The sequence below is a fragment of the Lichenostomus cassidix genome, chromosome 1, assembly GCF_008360975.1.
Source record: "Lichenostomus cassidix isolate B80296 chromosome 1, HeHo_3.0, whole genome shotgun sequence".
Lineage (NCBI taxonomy): Eukaryota > Metazoa > Chordata > Aves > Passeriformes > Meliphagidae > Lichenostomus > Lichenostomus cassidix.
The window spans coordinates 82,182,693-82,202,597 of NC_139479.1; the positions used below are offsets into that span (position 1 = coordinate 82,182,693).

Below are 19,905 nucleotides of genomic sequence, written 5' to 3' on the forward strand. Positions count from 1 at the left end.
AAAGTGGGTGTACAAGGAGGGGTGGGTGTGTGTGATAGGGGGTGAAGGAGGGAATGGGGAGCAGTGATGGCAATGTGTGTGAGGGAGTAGGGGTGAAGGTCTCTCACACATAGACATTGCCAAGGGGGATGTCCCTGAGAAGTGCAGAATTTGGGGTCTTCCCCACCAGACCCCATGGCTGGGGCTGGGCCTGGGCCTGTGGGGAGCCCTGTGGGGCTGTTCTGTCACACAGCGAGTGAGTGTCCTCTGCCCAGGTATTTAGGCAGCTGGTTTCAGGGTCTCTTGCAGTGACCAGAGGGATACAGGTGTTCCTCGTTGCCTATGGATGTTCCTTCCTGAGACCAAGGGCAGAGTGTGTAGCGTGGGTCAGTTGGCATTTACACTGTACATGCCAGCATTGAGATTAACTAAATGTGCATGTGGGATGGGCACCTTGGAGAGGGGAAATATGGTTAAAAAGTAGGAGGATGTGGTCCATAAAACACGTGTGGAATAACACTTGTAGGAGCCAGGATCAGAAGAAATGCTGTGGTTCATCACACAGCAGGTAGCAGAGCAATACTTCTCACCGGGCTTTGCCTGGGTTTAAGGACAGTCCAGAGAAGTTCAGAATACAAGGCTGGTGGCAGCTGCTGCTCATGTAGAGTCAGAATCACAGAATCAGAGAATGGTTGAGGTTGAAAGGAACTCTAAAAATCACCTAGTTCGAACACCCCTGCTGTGGGCAGGTAAACCTTTCACTAGACCAGTTTGGTCAGAGCCCCATCCAAACTCACCTTGAACACTTCCATGCATGGGCAGCATCCACAGCTCCTCTTGGGATACCTGTGCCAGAGCCAGAAACTACATCTGGTTCTGCCAGTCCTTGAGACAAACTGGTCACTGGCCTCCAGACTTGCTGCTTCTGGTCATTTCTGTAAATGAGTTCAATAGACACCAAGTTGATACCATGCTGTGGCTTGTAGATACTCAGGACCAAGGGATATTCAAAACATTATCTAAATCCTTGAGTTATCCCAAGGCATATGCATGTGGCAAAGAACTTGGGGTACTCTAGAAGCAGCTGCCTACAGGCCAGGTAGGGAATGCAGTTTGGCCCATCATGGTTGTTTTTTTTGTTGGAGGCTTAGAGAGCAGGAGATGAAATTCAGCAGCAAAAAGCTTCCTTCTTGCCTAGGAGACAGCCAAAACAGAGTGGGAGGTCTCTATATCCCAGTGTTGACAGGAAAGATTTCTCTTTTTGTCAAAAACTGACAGACATGCACAAAATGGAAGAGAGTATCATTAATATTTCTCTACAGAAAACAACTAAAAACAGAAAAAAAAACCCTGGTGGAACATCTAGAATATCATCCTGTTCCAATGATCATTGAAATCACCCAAAAGACTTGACAATTTATTCTGAGCTGAATGGGGATCTAAATAATGCAATGGCATTAAATAAGGTTTAAATGACTGCAGAAATCTGTAAGACTACTAGAAAACTATAAACAGTGATTTGCTTGAGCATCAGTTGTTGTATGATAGTATTGGATTACCTGTTAAGTTCCTCAATTTTGACTGTTTCTGGCAGAGACATTGCAAGATAGGATTTCTTCCTTGAAGCCTCAGAGGCTCTTACATGACCAGCCTCTGCTGAGCTTCAAAGAAGAATCAAATACAAAAGGCTAAGGGTTTGAGCTTTTGGTCATCTTGAAAAACAAAGTGGTTTAAACAATAAAAAAACTGAAAACCTATGATTCAGCAGAGGTTAGCACTAAATAAATCAAATTCATGTTTTATGTTTTCCACCCTAATCATTCACGTCACAGGTTTGACTTGTTCAATGATTCATGTTCAGACTGAAGGGTGTAGTGATTTACTTACATAAAAGTGTAATGACAAAAAGGCTACAGAACAGTCTTTGGAAGATGGTTTCAGCTGGTGAGGATGGTATAAAGAAACCAGAGGATGGTCCCATGGAAAAGAACAAAATGCAGTGGTATGTTACCATAGAGGCACCTGAAAGGAGAACAGAGATGAAAGCTGCAGTTATGCAACAAAGTGATGGAGTTTGACACTCAGAGCTCTCTCTTTAGTCAGCAAATCCATGCTGCACTTTCTGTAAGGATCGAACTGCAGCAAGAGTTCATTGTACACTGTTTGCTGCACTCTAGCTGTCCTTGGAGCTCTTGAACCTTCAGATCTTTGTCTACTGCTGCTGCCTCTTCTTTGAGGCACCTTCCTGCTCTCTGCATGGCTTCTTCCACAGTCTCCAGCTTCTCCTCCAGCTGCTGAATCTCCCATTCCTTATCTTGCAGAGCTCTGCCTCTCTCCATGGCCAGGTTCAGTAGCTGCTCTTTCTCTTCATATGCCCTCTCCAGCTTGGCCTGCAGCTCACTGCCCTGAGCCCTCTGCTGACCTGCCTGCTCTGCCCTTGCAGCAGCTTGTTGGTGCCTCTCCTGTAGGAGTTGCAGCTGCTTTTTCAGTGAATCCACCTCCTGGGGGTAGGCACCTGCTTGCTGGCTCTGAGCTTCCAGCAGCTCCTTCTCTCGCTCCTGGGCTCTTTGTCTTTCATAAGCACATTTCTCCTGCAAGGAGTATAACTGCTGCGAGAGCTTCCTGGCCTGAGCAGCCAGCTGGAGCACTTCAGCTTCCTTCTCCCTCACAGCCTGGCTGAAGAGTGCTTCCCTCTCCAGCCGCAGGAGATTGTTCTCCTCCCACAGCTGCATGTGCCGTTTCTTGTGTTCATTTTTGAACTGGATTATCTTTTCGTGGTTGTTGGCCAGATCCATGAAGTGCCCTTCCAAATACTGAGTCTGCTGGGACTGGGTTTTAATTTTAACAGCATCCTCTGCCCTCAGTTTCTCCAGCTCCACGTTGAGCTGCTCCAGGCCCCTGCAGCATTCATGTGTGTTGCCCGCTTTCTTCTTCAGCATAAAGATAAGATGATGATGCTGTTCTAGGTGTGAAAGCAGCAGCGCCTCCTCACTCCTCTCCTTAGAGCTCTCACAGAGTTCCTCCAGGCCTTTTGTCATATCTTCCATGTCTTTGCCTGTCTCTGGATTATCCTGAGCCATGGAGCCCCTGTCTCATGCAAAGACAAAATGTTATAGTGGCTGCTTCTGTTAGTGACACTCAGCATGATTAAACATTGCCCAGTGCTTGTGTGGCCAAAACTGCTGCCATAAGCTGGTGACATTTCTCTGGAAGTCCAGGGAAACTGATGTGGGGGAATAGGACCTCCCAAAACCAATGTCAGCCAGCAACCACACAGGCCTGCTGCCCTCCCCCTCCTCTGGTTCAGTCAGGCAGACTGAGACTCAAGGATGCCAGACTCCATGAGCAAAAGCGAAGAATGTGAGCTTAGTATTTATGCAAGCCTATTCATTTGCTGATGACTAGCTTGGCTAATTATTCCTTCTCAAGGCACTGCTGTTGTAGCTACAAGACCTACTATTATATTTAGGTAAAAAGCTTGTAAGTGATAAAGCTGTAAATAATTCCTTACGCAATCCTTTTCCTTGGCCTTTATTTTCTCCTACAGCTCTGTATTGTAACTGCAAATAAAACATAGAGGGTTACGTCAAACTTCTAATTGATTTACAAGATTTCTATGATAGTACATTGCCTGTTAAAAATAACTGAATAGCCTTATCCTGTGCTTAGAGATTTATGAATCAAATTAAAGATCTATACAATGTTAATAATTAGTGAATGCCCTGTGATGCAAAGCCTCTGTGCCTGGAGAAACAGTTCATCATCTGAGTTTTCACATTGATCTGCTGAATTATTTTAGGCATGTAATTTTAAAAGTCAGATTCTTCATGGAAAAATAAGGAAAATATTTATATTACATAGGCACCAAAATTATTACTGGTGCTGAATCACACAGCATGGTACCCAGACATCTGAAAAATTAGCCCACAACTCATCTACAAGTTTTTCATTCAGATGCAGACCTGAAACAGCACAATGAAAAGCATGCTAATAATCAGGTTTTGTGAATTCCTGAGCTTTGTCTAGAGGTAAAGACAGGACGTGGGAAGGATGAAAAATAATGTACAGCAAAAATGAATTTACACCTGTGAAGCATGTAGAATTTCAGAGCTGTGCAGTAGTGACTGTCAGTACAGACACCAGCTCTGCCTCCACTGACCTGCACTCTCCCACTGCTATTGCTACCTTGGATCCTTTGCAAACAATGGAGAAGAGGAGGAAGGACTGAAGGGTTTAGGCCATCCAGAGGAAATACAATGAAGAGCATGGTTTAGGAAGAGGAAACTGTTTTATTACCAGGTATTTTCTTTCTGCTGTTTGTTGTCTCTCCTATTATGAGGTTCTGTTTCCATAGAGGTAAGACGCTGAATCCAGCCACCCCAGAGCTCATGACCTCATCCAGGCTGGTTGGAGCCAGGCCAGACCCACCAGGGTGGCTGAAAGAGCTGTCAGTGTTTCTTAGCAAACAAACATTGCTGACACTCTCAAAAGCACCCAGATTTAGAAAAGGAAAGAGAATTTCCACAAGCTTGAAGAACTCCTCGTTCTCAGCTTGCGCCCTGCACATGCCAGAGGAAATCAGAATAGCAGGCTCTGACCTCAGAACACACTGAAGATCTATGGTAAGTAAAGACAGACCTTGCCCTGAACAACTTGCAACTTTATTCAGCTGCTAATAAAAAAGCTGGCAGATAGGATAAGGAAGGGAAAAATAAATACAAGTAGAAGAAAAAAGTCACTGCAGGCTTTGCTGAATCCTCTGGAAAAGGATACAAAGGAGAAAGAAGTGAGTGCTGTGGGTAACAGACAGGAAGCAAACGAGGAGGAGGGCATAGTAGCATTTCAAAATGGGTGAAATCAAAGCAATGGGAGTTGCTGCTCCAATTCAGGGTTGCAGCCATACTTGCAGAGATGGGGAGGTTCTGAACACAGAGCATGAAAGGAGAGCTGAGACTTTGAAGCCTGGTTTATAGGAAGTGAAAACAGTGTAATTTAGAAAATATGCACACATATATATGCATATACACACATATACACTAAAAAATAAATAAATTAAATTATGGGCTAAAGCAAAGATGAGCTTGTAACATGAAGGAGAAGAGAGGAAGGAACTGTTGTGTTTCTCCAGACAAGAATGAATATACATAGAGATATTCTAGGAGTGTGGCTGCTTTGATTCTTAATTCCAGTTCACCTTTATGACAAAGCATAGCTATTCATTTATCAAACTGCCCTTTAATGAGTAGCTAATTATATATCTTGAAAATTTTGGTTATGGATGACTAAAGGCTTTCCCTTTGACTTGAGAGCAAACTGACAAGTTTCTTGAAACTTTTTGTCTTGATAATCAACTTCCCAACTTGCATTTCTCTATCTATTATCATATTACTGAAGTTGGGAATTCTGTACACTATGGAAATAAAGGTATTAAAAACTGGGGAGGAATTTTTGTACTTAAGGGACAGTTTTTGTTACTTGGCTCAGTTTCTTGGTTAACCTAGATGAGTACACAGTACTTATGAGTCATTAGCTAATCAAACTAGTTAATTACAAGTGCAATGTGCAAGTAAACCTTGCATTCCTGTTCAGGTAGCATTTCAAAATTTGAGGTTTGGGCTATTGGTGTAATGGTACGCAGAGTCTTTTGAGATACCAAAAAAATTCTGTGTCGGTCTCTAGGAGGGTTGAAAAAATAGCAAGAAACAGAATGTTTTCTACTTATCAGAAGACAAGGAGATTATCACAAACCAAGTATTTTATGTTGATAGCAGTGAAGTTTAAGTATTACAATTTTGTATAGAACACAGCAGATTACATGACATTTGCCTGCAAATCTGGAGTTTTAAGATCCCATCCCTACAGCTGAACCCAAACCTGTTTTGACTTAGCAATATATTTGAACTTCACAAGAAATACAGCTGCAAAAAACCTTAACCCTATGAAACTGTAGGTCATGTTCACAGCAACCTATGTTTTCAGGTGAAGAATTAATTCATATAGGCAGTGAATACAAATAAATTAGGTGCCTCTTCTTTTTTTAGAATCACCATCCTTTCAGGAGTGGCTCTTCAAGAATGTAGAATCAAAGCAGCTGCTGTACCATTTTGGTAAAAATACATTATTCTGAAATGTCATGTGCACATGTTCCCTAGTCAAAAAGTGTTTTGTACATGTCTGGCAAAGTGGAAGCTGTAGCAATTGACAGTCTCTCAAAAAACACCTGAAGCAGTAAGATATCAAAGACTGGCAACTGCTTTTGTCATTTGTAAACTCCACAGAGTGTCTGGTTTATGACGGAGAAACTGGGTTCCCCAGCAGGTTGAATAGCATCTTACCTTTATTTCTATTCATAGGGTATAATAAATACCAAGTAGCATTTAAATGTCTGTGATTAAATCAAGCAATTGAGTTGGAGCTGTGAAGAGCTCCCTTCTCCCCTCTAACTGAAGTAAAGATTTTACCAGGTTTTAGACTTACTAGAGTAAATAAGTGTGCATTTATTTTCAAAAATGTTTTCTATCTGCATTTTGTTACATTGCATGCTGAATGACAAGCGTAAACCACTGGCATTTAATAAAGATAGAATTCCTATTTAATTTTAATAGTCCACTTTTATTTAAAAAACAAACAAAATGAATATATTTTGTATTTTATGTATTTACCTATTTGTAGCATGCATTCCTTCAAGTTACAAACTCCAGTCTTATTTCCTACGCCTCAAATCTAAGCCAAGTCACTCCACAGTCCCACCAGCCTCCTAACGGTGGCACTGAAGCACAGGTAAGTAAGTCACTTGAAAAAAACCAAGCTAATGTTACAGGTAGAAACAAGTGCACTTTGGAGAATAAATACCCAACATACTTGTCATCACTAAAATTGGCACATTTAGATCCTTTTGAGTGGCACAGGAATAAAAAAGTTTCACCTTTACATCTTCAGCCTTTAAGACTAAGTATTGTAGGCTAGCAAGATGATTAACACATATATAAAGCCAACATTTTATAACCCTGATTTTTTACAGCACATTGGAACTAAGTCCTCTGCACCTTGTAGAATAGGACATTGACAGTACTACTTCATGTCATGCTTCTTTCATTAGGGAAGTAACTTTCATGTCCTAGAAATGTACAATTACAAATAGAGGAACTTCCAAAAAACTACATTCCTCATGGCCATATTCCATGCTGGTGAGAGCTAACATGGCATAACAAGGATAAAAACATATACTAATGAGCTTTAACACTAATGTTGCTGTCTTATCAGTAAGACTTCATGAACAATCCTAGCAATGTACAGAAACAGTTGACTTGCTTGTATATTTCTGCTGGTTATTTGCATCATTTAAGGGATCAGCAATGCTTCAGGTAGACAACACAGTCACCCACGTATCACAGCTACCTCTAACACCAAGCTCTGTAAGCACCTTCTTTCTTGAAGTTGTTTTCAATGAATAAGAAATTCAGAAATCACTTAAATTTACATAATGACCTGCAAGCAGATGTTTAGTTTGCAATACAAAGTGACATTTGACAGCACAAAACCGGAACAGTAATAGAGCAGAAACTGTCAAAAAAGCTGCTGTGTTCCTCTTCCAAGTTTCACACCCACACTTTCAATTTCATTCCCAAGGTTTCTTTTTGATACCAACAATTACAAAGACACCTTATTTTGTCAATTTTGCAACCATAAGCATCCTGAGAGGTAGTGTATCTTCTACCCAGGTGTTTGGAGAGTTCATCATCTTCTCCCAAAGGGCAGTTTCATCTGAAGTAGAATCCATCCAGTCTACTGTAGTTCCATAGCTTTTGCCTAGAAAAATGTCAGTTTTAAGAGAAAAATTACTTAATATGCTGCAGAGTTAAGTACAGACAATCAAATTTGCCTGCTCTAAAATGCTTACGCCTCCTCAGATAGCTGACCTAGTGCTTTGGAGATCCAGTTCCACTTTTTTACTCTTGAGCAATTCTGTCAAATACAATTAACAACAGTTTCACACAAATTTCATCAGCTTTCTCCAGATTTTTTTCTTTTTTATCCTTGGTCTTTTTGTCACTATCCCAAGGAAAAAGATGTCAATTTCCCATACATCTGAGAAGGTTTAACAACAAAACAGGATACAAGTTTGCATAAACGCAACCTTGGATACTCTAAAATTCAGATTGAGATTTACTATTCTAATTTGCAATTTAGGTTATTCTGGTGAATCATGCAAGAAGTTAATTTGTGAAACATAATTTTTGCATTGTATTTCTTGAGAAGACATCCTCCCCTCAGATCAGATGAAAGGTACAAATAGATGAATTTTGTGCTTTTCCTGCTATTAAATCTGCACATTTTTATTGCCCTTATGCTAAAAACTTGTTTGTATTTATAATTTTCCAATTTAATATCTTCACATCTTATCCTGCATTCCTGATCTATCCTTTTATTTCCAACCTATGCTGTCTTTACACTTTTTTTTGTATGAGTAAGTTTGTAAGACATTATCAGTTTTTAGATGCAGGAATAGCATATTCATGTGCTTGAAAGAGTACCAGGTGCAATGGATGGCCAGACAAAGGTTTGTTTCTAGTATTTCTCCTTGTCAGTCATCCTAACCATCCAAACACATATCTACATTTCAGGATCTGTTCTGGAGAATAGGTACATTACTGAGTGAAACTCTTCAGTAAACAGAAAACAAAGACTGAAAGAGAAGAAATAGAAAAAAAAAAGGAAATACTATTTTGTAAATTATGTATTAATGTGGTAGCTGTCCAGTACCTGTTCCAAGGCCTATCCGGAGGCCTCCCAGAAAGTGGTTTGCTAGTTTGTTGTGATCCCAGACTGTCAGTTCTATGCAGGCTTCTTTTAAATCTTCTGGTCTAAAGCCATCATAGACCATGGTGTGGTTGAATACTGGGTTTGCAGTTTTTGCAACTGTCCTTGTTTTCTGGCGACTTTTTCTGCTGGTGTCTGGAAGAATGGTACTTCAAGAGAGAAAAAGCACTGTCAGTTTGCACTTGCACAGCACAGCCTGCATTAAACATACTGAAAAGGCAAGAGCTGCTCATTAACACTGTGCTTTGCATGCTGAAATATGACTGAAGACAAGGTGCTTTACAGAGATGGAGTGAAGGGTCATAATCTCAGTCCCTGACAGGAAGTACTGGCAGCAGGTATCCACCCTTGGGCTTCAGAGAGTGGATGGGCAAGTCAGGTGGGGAAGAGGCACAAGTGAGTTTATTTGCTGTGTTATCACTGAGGACACTGAAACATTTTGCTGCTGCCAGGGATTTCCCCAACCATCTTGTTATTTTTGTATCTTCACATTTTTAGTCTGTGTGTGGAAAGGAAGGGGAAAGAAATACAACTATGTTTCACATTTCTGTCTCCTCCCACAATTTGCTAAGCTAAAACCATATTCTTGCACAAACATGCTTTGCTTAAATGTAGATAAAAGCCAGAAGAATTTGACTAGTCCTTCCAACAACTGACTGAGAGACAAAACCAAGTGTAGTGATGACACAGGAAGCTCTCCAAGTAAGTTTTACTTGGGGGTACATACGTAGCATCTGAAAGTTGTAAACCCTGCAGGACAATTTGCACCACAGTAAAGGAGAATCAGAAAGTAATTGAGTGTTTTTTTTAATATGAGTGTGAAAAAAGAAGATACAATTAGAAAGCACAAAGGTAGCATTATTAGACTGCCAGGTTTGATGATTTCAAATACAATTCTTACCACTTAATAAAAGAGTTGAGCCTATTGCCTCTCAGAAGGGGAAGGTTATGGCACTCCTTCACCCAGATGTGGACTTCACCAGTAGATAGAGTCTTCTTTCCTGTAAAAATAAAACAAAACATCTGCTTAAGCAGATACCTTTTAAAGGTATTTTCTCTGATGCAGCAGTTCTTGCCCATCTGTGGAGGTGATATTCAGCCTAGACTTGCTATCTCACATCTTAATTCAACATTGCTCTCTGTACTCTGGAAGCTGAAGTCTTCATCCCATCAAAGATGGGATGCAAGATCACATCATGTCTGCATTCCTACATTGACTTTCTTCTGTTACAATAAGCAAATACATGCTACCAGTCTTCTCTTTCAAAGACTCTTAGATAAACAGATCAGCTTGCCATCAGCCTATGTGATGTTACCATTTATTGTTGCTTGTACTTTCAAAAAAGCTCCTTTATACTCTTATTGTATTTGATTCTTATTGACTGACTGTCTAGATTAAAGACCTGACCTGGCTTCACTCTCAGATTGGTCCATTATCTGTTGCCAGACAAGATTAAACCAAACTGATCAGACTGCTATAAACTTCTGCATTCTAAATACTTGCTGCAACTTCCTAGTATTGCTTGACATCTAGTATTGCTTGAAATTCAGTATGTTGTCATTGTTTATTTAGCACATCATGGCACCTGCCTGATGATTTGTAATCTCTAAAATTATTGAGAAAACAGAATTTTGTTGCACATGCAGATTGCATTGCAAATCTTAGATTATAACAATGAGGTCATTTCTTCATCAGTAACATTAAAAACAAAAGATCTCAAAATGGTCTTTAGGGTTCTTAACTGTATTTCCAACCAGGGTGACTTAATCTTTAGAAAGAAAACAGAAAATCTACTTTTATATTAAAAGCAGCTGTCTGAAGTAAATGGCAAACAATCAACAAGCTTTTTTTTTAAATTAAAAAAAAACCAAACCAAAAACAAAGGCTTGATGAACCCAAGAAAAGCTGCAATGCTTACCTCCAATGGGATGTGGGACATACTGGAGGGCTAGTTTCATCTCCCCTCTGTTTTCTAAATTAAGAGTTACTGCTGAAGTCTGAAATAAAAAATTAAACCAAATGTCTGATATTAAAGTGGTGCTGCACTTGCTCCATATTCTCAGGTTTACTTCATATTTGGTTAAAAAGTGCCTTCAGATTTCTGTTGCAGCAATATGACATAATGAGAAATACTTTGAAATTCCTACTCCTTAGACTGTGAGAAAGTTTTTCCTACTATAATAGCTAGCTATACTAAAAGACATCTCAGAATTGTATTTTCCATTTACCAAGGTATAAGTCTTTATGATTATAATCAGCACAAAACCCACAGAGCACACAAGACCAAGCCTAAATAATGACTTGGTTTTGCACTTACATAGCAGAAAACACAAAACAGCAAACCTACCCTTGGCTTGAGAGGAAACCAGTTGATTTGCTTGTTGGATGGATCATTCCAGTCCCAAGTTCCTAAATCCAACTCCACTTCACCAAGGAAGCTATTCCTCCCAAAGGTATCATTGTGCCAGACAGAGATATTGAGGCTTTGATTCTTTAGGAGATCCTTGTCGATTTTATACTGCCAGGAAGAATTAAGGAAAAAGAATTAAAACAAGTTGAATTTTTACCAGTGCTGTGTCTGGAAGTGATAAGGTTAGAAAAAGAGTATCTGGGTTTATATATCCCTAACTGCCCACTTCTGCATTTCAGAAAGTGAACAAATAAACCACAATAAACCCTAAATGTTTACTTTTTATTTCTATCATCTTAAGCTCATACATGGCTTGTGTTTGTTTACAAGAACTATAAAAGAACCAGTGATCTCAATCCAGAGATCACTGCAGAGTTATGCTATCAATGGAAGGGCATGGGCAGCTCTGCAGATCAATCCCTCTCATGCTAATGTCTTGAGTCCAATCTAGATCTGTGTCTAAAAGTTGAAATTCCTCACACATCACGCATACAGCATAAAATATCTAGTAATAGTTTGATAAATACCCGTAGTATTTCATTATAGACTGGATTAAAAGTTTTCTTTTTGACAGAGGTCTTCCGTTTGCCCAATCTGTATTTCTCTGGAAGCAGGTAGGTCTTTACATACCTAAAATTTAGACAGGATTGTTAAGAGTTTAAAAAAAAACCCAAAAAACAAAAAAACCCAGACCCTCTCCAACTTCATCTCCCAAAACACTCAAGTATTTGCTTACAAAGTAAAAGAAATACACTTAAGTAGACATTATGTTATTCAGCTTGTATGTTTAAGAAATGGAAGAGCAGTGGAGAAGTGTGACATCATCACTTCATTATAATGTCCTTCTGCAGGGGAAAATCTGTTGAAATGTCTCCTCAGCACACAAAAATACAGAATATATAATCATAGCAGCCCCAAATACCATACTTATAGGTGCTAATTCTACCGAAAACATTTCAAAGCAGGATTTACCATCTGAAAAGTGGCATTTTAAAAGAGAATTTAATATTCTTAAATGATTGGATTTCCTGCGTTAATATATATACACCAATTTATAATGGCAATACTATATTCAATCAGAGTAAAAAAAAAAAAAAAAAAAAAAAAAACCACCAAAAAGCACATTATAGCCTCTTCTTCTATTTTTTGGGGGTTTACTCTATTAGGTTAGAGAGATTGAAAAACCCCAGCAGTTTTCATTTCCACGTTAAAAACTTCCATGAGAAAATAAATACATTCTTTGTACTTACGGGTCTGAACGCTGTCGTTTAACATCTGCTACTGCCAAGTCTTTACACTGGCAAATAAAGATGTGGAGCTCATTCAGCTGTTCTACATAATCAATGGCAAACTGAATGTTCCCCTTCACATCAACATTGCCAAAGTCTGCACTATAGATGCTCATTAGGCTGCCGCTCACCTGCATCGTACAAGAGGAGAGACATTTTCCAGACATTGCATTTCGCCAGATACTTCAAGATTAGGGTAGAAGTTGTGCTCAGGATTCAGACAGTAGAGAAATTAACTATGCCTCTTTAGATGTAATAATAAAATGCAATATAGACTATTATAAAAGCTTCTCAGCAAGCAGATTAATGAAAGAAAGGTATTTGGAAATCAAAGGTGTTAGGCCAAATTTCTCACCAAAAAATTGAATGGGTTTACTGCACTGAGATAGAGGAAATTAAATTATAGGATGCTTTCAATCTGGAGATTGCCTCTGATCAGATCCTTGAAATATTACTCATAAATCTCCTCAGCTGATCTTCCTTGCAGAAAGCAAAGCCTAACAGTTTAGGACAACAAACCTTCTTAAAATACCAACAAAAAGATTAGTAGACAAAGTCTATAGGGCTGAATTATGCACCTAATATGTAACTAAATAAAACACTGAAAATTAAATGCTACATACAGAGAAAGAAAAAATATCTATACACACATCTTTCTCTATCTCAACATCCTTCCCCAAAATTCTGCTTTTCCTTACTCAAAGTCCACATAAATCAGTGATTTTTTGGTTAGCTAGTTGACTGCCTCAATTACACACCTGATATACCAACAATATATTCTTGTTTCACTTGTCTCTCTCCCCTTTCTAAAAGTTTGTTCTATATAAATGTCTATGTAAGTTACATAGAATTATATAACCTATATAAAAGTTTCTATATAAGTTTGTTCCTCATTTTCAACTACAAACATAAGTTCTTAGGGTAAAATCCATTTCTTTGTTCAGAACTCTGAATAACCTCCAATATACTGCTAGAAAAAAAAAGCTGAAATTTATTTAATTTTATTTTGTTTCCTTCAGTCAATTTCATGCAAGGAATTGTTATGTTCATATACCAGAGATGGAAAGAAGGAGACAGAGATGGCAAGGGAAGAAAGATAAGATGAATTAGAAGAGAGCCAAAACAATATTGGAGAAATTAGCAAAAGCAAAGTGCCATTAAAATAATGCTTTGGTTTACATACAGAGGATAAGGAGGCCATGCCAGAAGAGCTGCTAAGATTGGTTAGAGAGCTGGGACTCTTCTTGATTCTGCCAAAGGAATAACTGCTTTCTGATGCTGTATCTGTCTCTCTGTCATCACTCTACAAAAACATCACAGAAAGAAAGTCTGTGTACGTTCTTTATAGCCACAATTTAAAAAAAAATCAAAACCAAACAAACAGAATTTAAATGTAGATTGAGACTCAGTGGAAGCCTGAATTTAAATTCCCTTGTAGTGCAACATGAATAATATTTCTTGAATTAGGTCATGCATTTAAAGTTGAAAGGAATTTTTCTGATGAACAGCCTACAATGGCATTTTTTTTAAGCAGCAGGGGGTTGTTTGTCTATTTTAAATCTCAAGCAGCAATGAAAAAGTACAAAGTTAAGTTTATTGGGACAATTAAACTCAACTTCTCTGTGTCGCTGTCTCATGCATGAACTGATAATGCTCAGTTCTTTTACCAGTCCTTTCCATTTTATAGTAAATGCTGTCAGTTCTGTGCCTCTGTCTTGAGGGCAGCTGGCTGGAAGGTAACATTCACAGAACAGAACTGAATACAGCAAATGGTTTTCACAAAGTCTTTCTTGCAAGCAGGGTTTTGCTTTTCCATGAGGGAATTGCAGCTTTTGTTTCCTTGGTCATTATCAGGTTATGTACTCACAACCCCATTCTATCTCAGTGCTATCTCTGTGCTAAAGAATTGATTCCCTTCCCCTATTTGCCTTCCTACGCAAGCTGTTACGGAAAACTTCATCTCCCCGTTGTATTCCACCCAGGAACAATTTACAAGGTCTCCCTGCTCCTTCAAACAGTTTTGAACTGATGTCATAGATCTTCTAATAACAGATACAAGATTAGTAAACAACAATTTCCACACACATTAAAAAAACCAGTTATTTATAAAAACTTTTAGCATATAAAGACATTTTCAAATTGCTTACAAAATCTGGTTTTGTCTATATTGCTACATAAAAGCAGACCAGGATTGTTCCTCAGTTCAGAGATCAAAGGTAAAGACTGACTGATGTCCAGCCTAGTTAGGGCAAGGCTTTTTGGGAGAAAATGGCTTTGGAGAGTGCTATTTTGGACTGCACAAAATCAATCCAGGGAGTGAAGTAACAGTTAAGCAGTGTGAAAAATCACTGTGGTTGCATGGACTCGTTGAAAGACAAAAAAACCCTAAATCCTCTCATAGGTGAAGGATATATAGTGAGTAGAAAAGGGGGAATGGCTTTAAAGTAACTGATGACAGGTTTAGATAAGATACTAGCAAGAAGTTCTTTACTGTGAGGGTGGTGAGACACTGACACATAGAAGTTATGGCTGTCCCATCCCTGGAAGTGTTCAAGGCTAGGTTGGATGGGGCCATGAGCACCCTGGTCTAGTGGAAGGTGTCCCTGCCAATGGTAAGGGGGTTGGAACTAAGTGGTTTTTAAGGTGCCTTCCAAACCAAACCTTTCTGTGATAGAGAATGATGGGTATCATAGACCAGACAGTGCAAATTACTTATCACTTTCAAACTTCAATGTCGTTTTAGGAGATCTAAATATGGCCTCAGAGCTTATTCCAAGGTTCACACCGTGAGGATGATAATAACAATAATCAAGGATGGCTTGGGAATTCTGAAATTTTGTTGGGAATTCTGAAATTTTGCTTGCACATCGTTAATGATTAGGTACCTGAAACTCTAATATTTCAGAGATGGAGCTTACCTCTTCCTGTAGGAATGATGGTACTGACTTGCTCAATCCTTTGAGTTTTTCAGGGTTGGAAAACAGTTTATCAGGCTGTGAAGACACTGTGGAAACTGAAAAGCAGTAGTTCAGACGGCTTCTAAAACATGTTCATACATCAGAACAGTGAGATTGTGTAACAGGACATGGTTACAAACAAACCACTTGGGATGGAAAAACAAAAACAAAACAAACAAACCCAAACAAACAAAACAAGTCCACTTGGGATGAAATACATGCACATGCAAAACTAGCTTGGATGCACGGGGTTTTTCCCCCCCACAGGACTCTGAGAAGTTATCATTAGGAAGGACAATCTACTTCAGCATCTTCTATAACAGCAACCAACAAACTTTGACAGGACCAGAAATGTTGCTCGACATGATGTTCAAGCCTGGGTGCTACAAGCGAATTCTGATCAAAAGTGATAAAGAAAACATTGCAGATTACCTTCTAGATTTTCTTCCTAGAACAAGGCTAAGCACACTTATCACAAACCATATCATCACTGACATTAGAATCATCGTAAGATTCTTAGTAAGATGTTAACATACAACCCAAACTCTGTTCTTTTATTTCTTCAATTTAACTCCAGTAGGCAAATTGGTGTAAATCAACCAAATTCTAGACCTGGACAAGGAAGCTGCAAGTACTCCTACTTAATTACAAGATGCATATCTTATTAATGATGCACTTTTTTCCACTCTGTCTCTTTCATACTTGCATACCTCTACCAAATTCACTTCTGTGCTCTTTCACTGTGCAAAATTTAATTGCACAAGCTAGGCTTGCAGTAAGCTCAGGTTCCTCAGAATTTTCCATGCTCTAGCCTCACTTATATTTAATGATACACAAAGATGAACTGGACACACATTGTGAGATGCACCAATGACATATGACAAAAAATTATTTGGCAACAAACAGCCAGGTACAGGGGCATCTATTTATCGCATGAAATGAAACACTGCACACAGTGGGATTGTTTGCAAGGTGAGTGAAACTTTTGCAAAGCTTTGCTGTCAAAGCTCAACTAGTGCTCAACATATCAGTTATTGTCAGTATGCAATTAGATGAAGTTTCCCCACTGAGTATCTAGTCCAGATGCATAACTTGTTAGTTGTTAAATGAAAAAGTATTTTTAATATATTAGTTAAGATAGCAGAGGAGAAGTCTCTCCAGTATCTGTTGGAAGAATCCTATTACTCACTTCCTGTTGCATTTTCAGTCCTCTCTTGATGCTGATCATGTTTCAGACCTGCTCAGTGCAGTATTAACAGTCACTCGGCAGCACAGTTTTGTAAGGTTATAAATAGCATCAATATACTTTATATGTGGGACTTTTTTGGGGTGTGGTTTGTTAGGTTTTTTTTCCCCTTCTCCAGACCCCATAAACTTTGTGGGGTTGTTTTCCTTCTAATAGTTAGTAGTGGTTTACGTATTAGGCCTGTATGGGTATTAGGTCTTTTAGGTTTCATTTTGGTGCATTATGGAGTATTTCTGTTTATGCAAATATAAATGCAGAACTGGGGACATGGCTTAAAGGTGAACTTGCCCCTACTGGGTTAATGGTTGGATTTGATGATCCTAAAGGTTTTCTCCAACCTAAACAACTCTATGATTCTGTTTCTGTGTTTTGCATTGCTCTTTTCCTATGAGGACCTGGATCATGACAAAATGTGAGCGTAATATGAGGGAAAAAGCTAAACAAATCAGTCTTTTCAAGAAAACTTGCCTTATTCTGTCTGTACAGCTATCAATTTGGCTGTGTGTCATTTTTTCATAACTTCACTCTTAATAAATTTAACTCAAATTCCCTCTACTCTTTTCAGGTTAGTCTCTACACATTCATAATGAATGCCAAACATGTTTCCAGTAGGGGTCTCCATCTGAAAGTACAGTGCAGGATGGTGCTTAAATATTGTTATTTTACTGGATGTTGTATGTATCCTAATAGGCTATGATTGTCCTATTGATACTATGGGCCACTGGCATGCAAAATGCTTTAAACTGTATCTAAACCATGAAATAAAAAAATGCAACTGCATACAATTGTTCTTTTAAAACTGTAGTTCTCCAATGCAGGAAATAAATTGCATGTTACTTTCTACCATATTCAAGGTATTTATTTGATGTTTTTAAATTCTGTTCATTTTGACATGTTCTTGGAGGAGGTTTGCTTTTTATTTTTCCTAGATTTGGAATTTCTAAAGGTATATAGAAAAATTTAACAGGAACACATCTGTAATGCACTAATGGACTGATGATATCAGTAGCAGCTGATCTACAAGCTCATCTATTGCTTAGAATAATGCTACTTTATAGGACTAAGGCAAGTATTTTAACAGGGGTTCCTTTTCAACTGAAGTATTCTGAATGGTGTTTTGCACAAGCAAAAGTCATCTTGCATCTTAGAATGCAACAGATAAACATATCAAGTCAATATTTACTTAGGCCAATTTCTTTCAGCTGAGCTTGTGTTCAAAGCTCCCTTATGATTTCAGTAACTCACAGGCTGAATGACTGAAGGCCTAAAGAATACACTGATAAGTGGCAGAGTTTCTACAGATATAGGAGGATGTAAATAGTTTCATTAAGAATAAACACCACAACAGAATTCTACAAAAGCTTTCCAGCCATGCTGAGGTTAAACAAATCTAAAAGCACAATATAATTCTTGGTTAAAAAAAAAAGTCTTCACTAGCAAACAGAAGCCACTGAAAAAGCAACAAACTGTCATGCAGACACAAAAGATATTTACCATCTTCAGCACTAAGAACTAATTCTTCATTTGGTTTATTTACTTTTTCTTTATCTGTGCAGGAAAAAATAACACAGTTAGAAACTTTGTTATTCAGTATAAAATGGATAGTAGTGATAATCACAGAATTAAAAATAATGAGTACCAAAACCACAAACAAACCAGCAGAGCTATGGGAACAGTTAAATTCCCGAGATGCTTTTACTTCACACACAACCTCAAAGCCTACATCCAAGCAGGGGCCTCATGGTGACACAGTTCCTATCAGTGTGTTGTTGCAATGATGTTAGTGCACACCTAAAATCTAGAAACTGGTTAGAAGCATGCAGAAGCATAAGTAGTATCAGAAGAACAATTTTCCAACAACTGCCACCATATTTCAAAATCTACATCTCCATGCTCCAGTTTACAATGTAAGTTCAGTCTGTGTTTTCCCCATTAGACATGATAAGCAAGAAAACACTCAGGGGCAGGGTGAAGGGAAACAGGAATAATAATAATAATAATAATAATAAAAAGAAAACCAAGGAGGCTACTGAGGGAAGCCAGGAATTAATTTTGAGTATATTATCTCACTGTATTCTCTTAAAGTGAGTTTGATATATTTACTGCTAGAATACACAGGTGAACCATTCTAAACTGCGTTTTTCATGCTCTCACTGTCTACTAATTCAACCCAAGCCTACAGCCAGGAGGCAATGACAGTAGTTGCTCATTACTGTTTTGGATAATTGCCAATATTTTCACAATTGAAAAATTATCCAGGAAACAGTTAATCACTGATCAACCCAGTGCATTTCTGGAAGATGTTTGTGTCACAGACCAGCCTTGTTTCAAAATTAACACAACAAACTGAAAATTAAACTATATGAGAAAAGAACCTGGTTCCAAAGTGCAACCTCCATACAGCTTATTGAGAAACAAAGACAAAGCCAGGACTTGGCAAAGCTGTATGGAAGACCAGCAGGAACACATTTAAGCCAAACTGGGGGTCATGGGAGACACACACAAGCTCTGTGCTCACTTGAGGTGGCTGATGGAATGTCCTCTAGACTTTTGGAAGGCTTTTTCCTATCTGCACTCCTTTTCAAAGCCATCAAAACAGGGTTTAATTCTTCTTCAGAACCTGTATTGAGACAAAACACATGAACACTGCACACACAAACAGGCTACTTTAAACAAGTCAATGATGAACCAACCACAGGTTTCTCACGAGAATCTATTTTGACTGTTAGCAAAGACAGTGAACATTCAATGAAAATACAAGATAAATGCAAAATAAAATAAACATCTAATTTTAAGTGTCCATTTTTTCTCTCTAAACACCCTCAATCATCAGCAGAGGCAGACAAGGCTTGATTTGCCCTGTGTAGGTATAGATCTGTCTTTACTGACTAATAACAGGGCTTGGGGCAATTATTCCACTTAATTGGTAAAGATTAATATAGGATAAATTCAGATTGTAGCTATTTTGTAACCCTCTTTTTATGAATCAGCACAAAAGAAAATTTTAATATTTTCCCTTTCTGCAAATTTGTCTGTTATATTCTTTCCACAGTGAAAGTAATTTTGTTTCAATGCTTGAGTAAGAAAAAAAACCCCAACAAAATCAAAATCAAACAAAACCAACCAACCAAAAACAAACAAAAACCCACCAACCCCCCCAAACCCCAAAACCAAAAAAACAACAAAACAAAAAACCAAGCTGT

At 38.5% G+C, this 19,905-nt stretch overlaps 2 protein-coding genes and 1 long non-coding RNA gene across 8 annotated transcripts in view; all 3 read right to left on the reverse strand.

The window, feature by feature from the left end:
- Window positions 1-897: 897 nt before the first annotated feature.
- Window positions 898-1,996, reverse strand: LOC146445025 (uncharacterized). The gene is made up of 3 exons (XR_014851094.1): window positions 1,867-1,996; window positions 1,539-1,632; window positions 898-914 (listed from the first exon to the last, which is right to left on the reverse strand). It is a non-coding gene; the product is annotated as an uncharacterized LOC146445025 (long non-coding RNA).
- Window positions 1,997-2,031: 35 nt separating this feature from the next.
- On the reverse strand, window positions 2,032-3,059 carry CCDC89 (coiled-coil domain containing 89). The gene is given in 2 exon segments (XM_085049686.1): window positions 2,032-2,138; window positions 2,141-3,059. Coding segments are annotated over 2 exon segments (1,026 nt in total).
- A 3,511-nt stretch (window positions 3,060-6,570) lies between these two features.
- Window positions 6,571-19,905, reverse strand: part of SYTL2 (synaptotagmin like 2) — a 52,074-nt gene continuing 38,739 nt past the window's right edge. For 5 of the 6 annotated variants that reach the window (XM_085065910.1, XM_085065928.1, XM_085065899.1 and 2 more), the window contains 12 exons: window positions 19,221-19,322; window positions 18,197-18,250; window positions 16,646-16,693; window positions 15,418-15,512; window positions 13,683-13,802; window positions 12,461-12,630; window positions 11,738-11,840; window positions 11,148-11,318; window positions 10,719-10,797; window positions 9,701-9,800; window positions 8,743-8,948; window positions 6,571-7,788 (listed from right to left, as the gene is read on the reverse strand). In XM_085065910.1, coding sequence (XP_084922036.1) covers window positions 7,643-7,788; window positions 8,743-8,948; window positions 9,701-9,800; window positions 10,719-10,797; window positions 11,148-11,318; window positions 11,738-11,840; window positions 12,461-12,630; window positions 13,683-13,802; window positions 15,418-15,512; window positions 16,646-16,693; window positions 18,197-18,250; window positions 19,221-19,322 — 1,394 coding nt within the window. In that variant the 3' untranslated portion in view covers window positions 6,571-7,642. The remainder of the gene's footprint in view (window positions 7,789-8,742; window positions 8,949-9,700; window positions 9,801-10,718; window positions 10,798-11,147; window positions 11,319-11,737; window positions 11,841-12,460; window positions 12,631-13,682; window positions 13,803-15,417; window positions 15,513-16,645; window positions 16,694-18,196; window positions 18,251-19,220; window positions 19,323-19,905) is intronic. The other variant, XM_085065919.1, reaches the window with a different exon arrangement.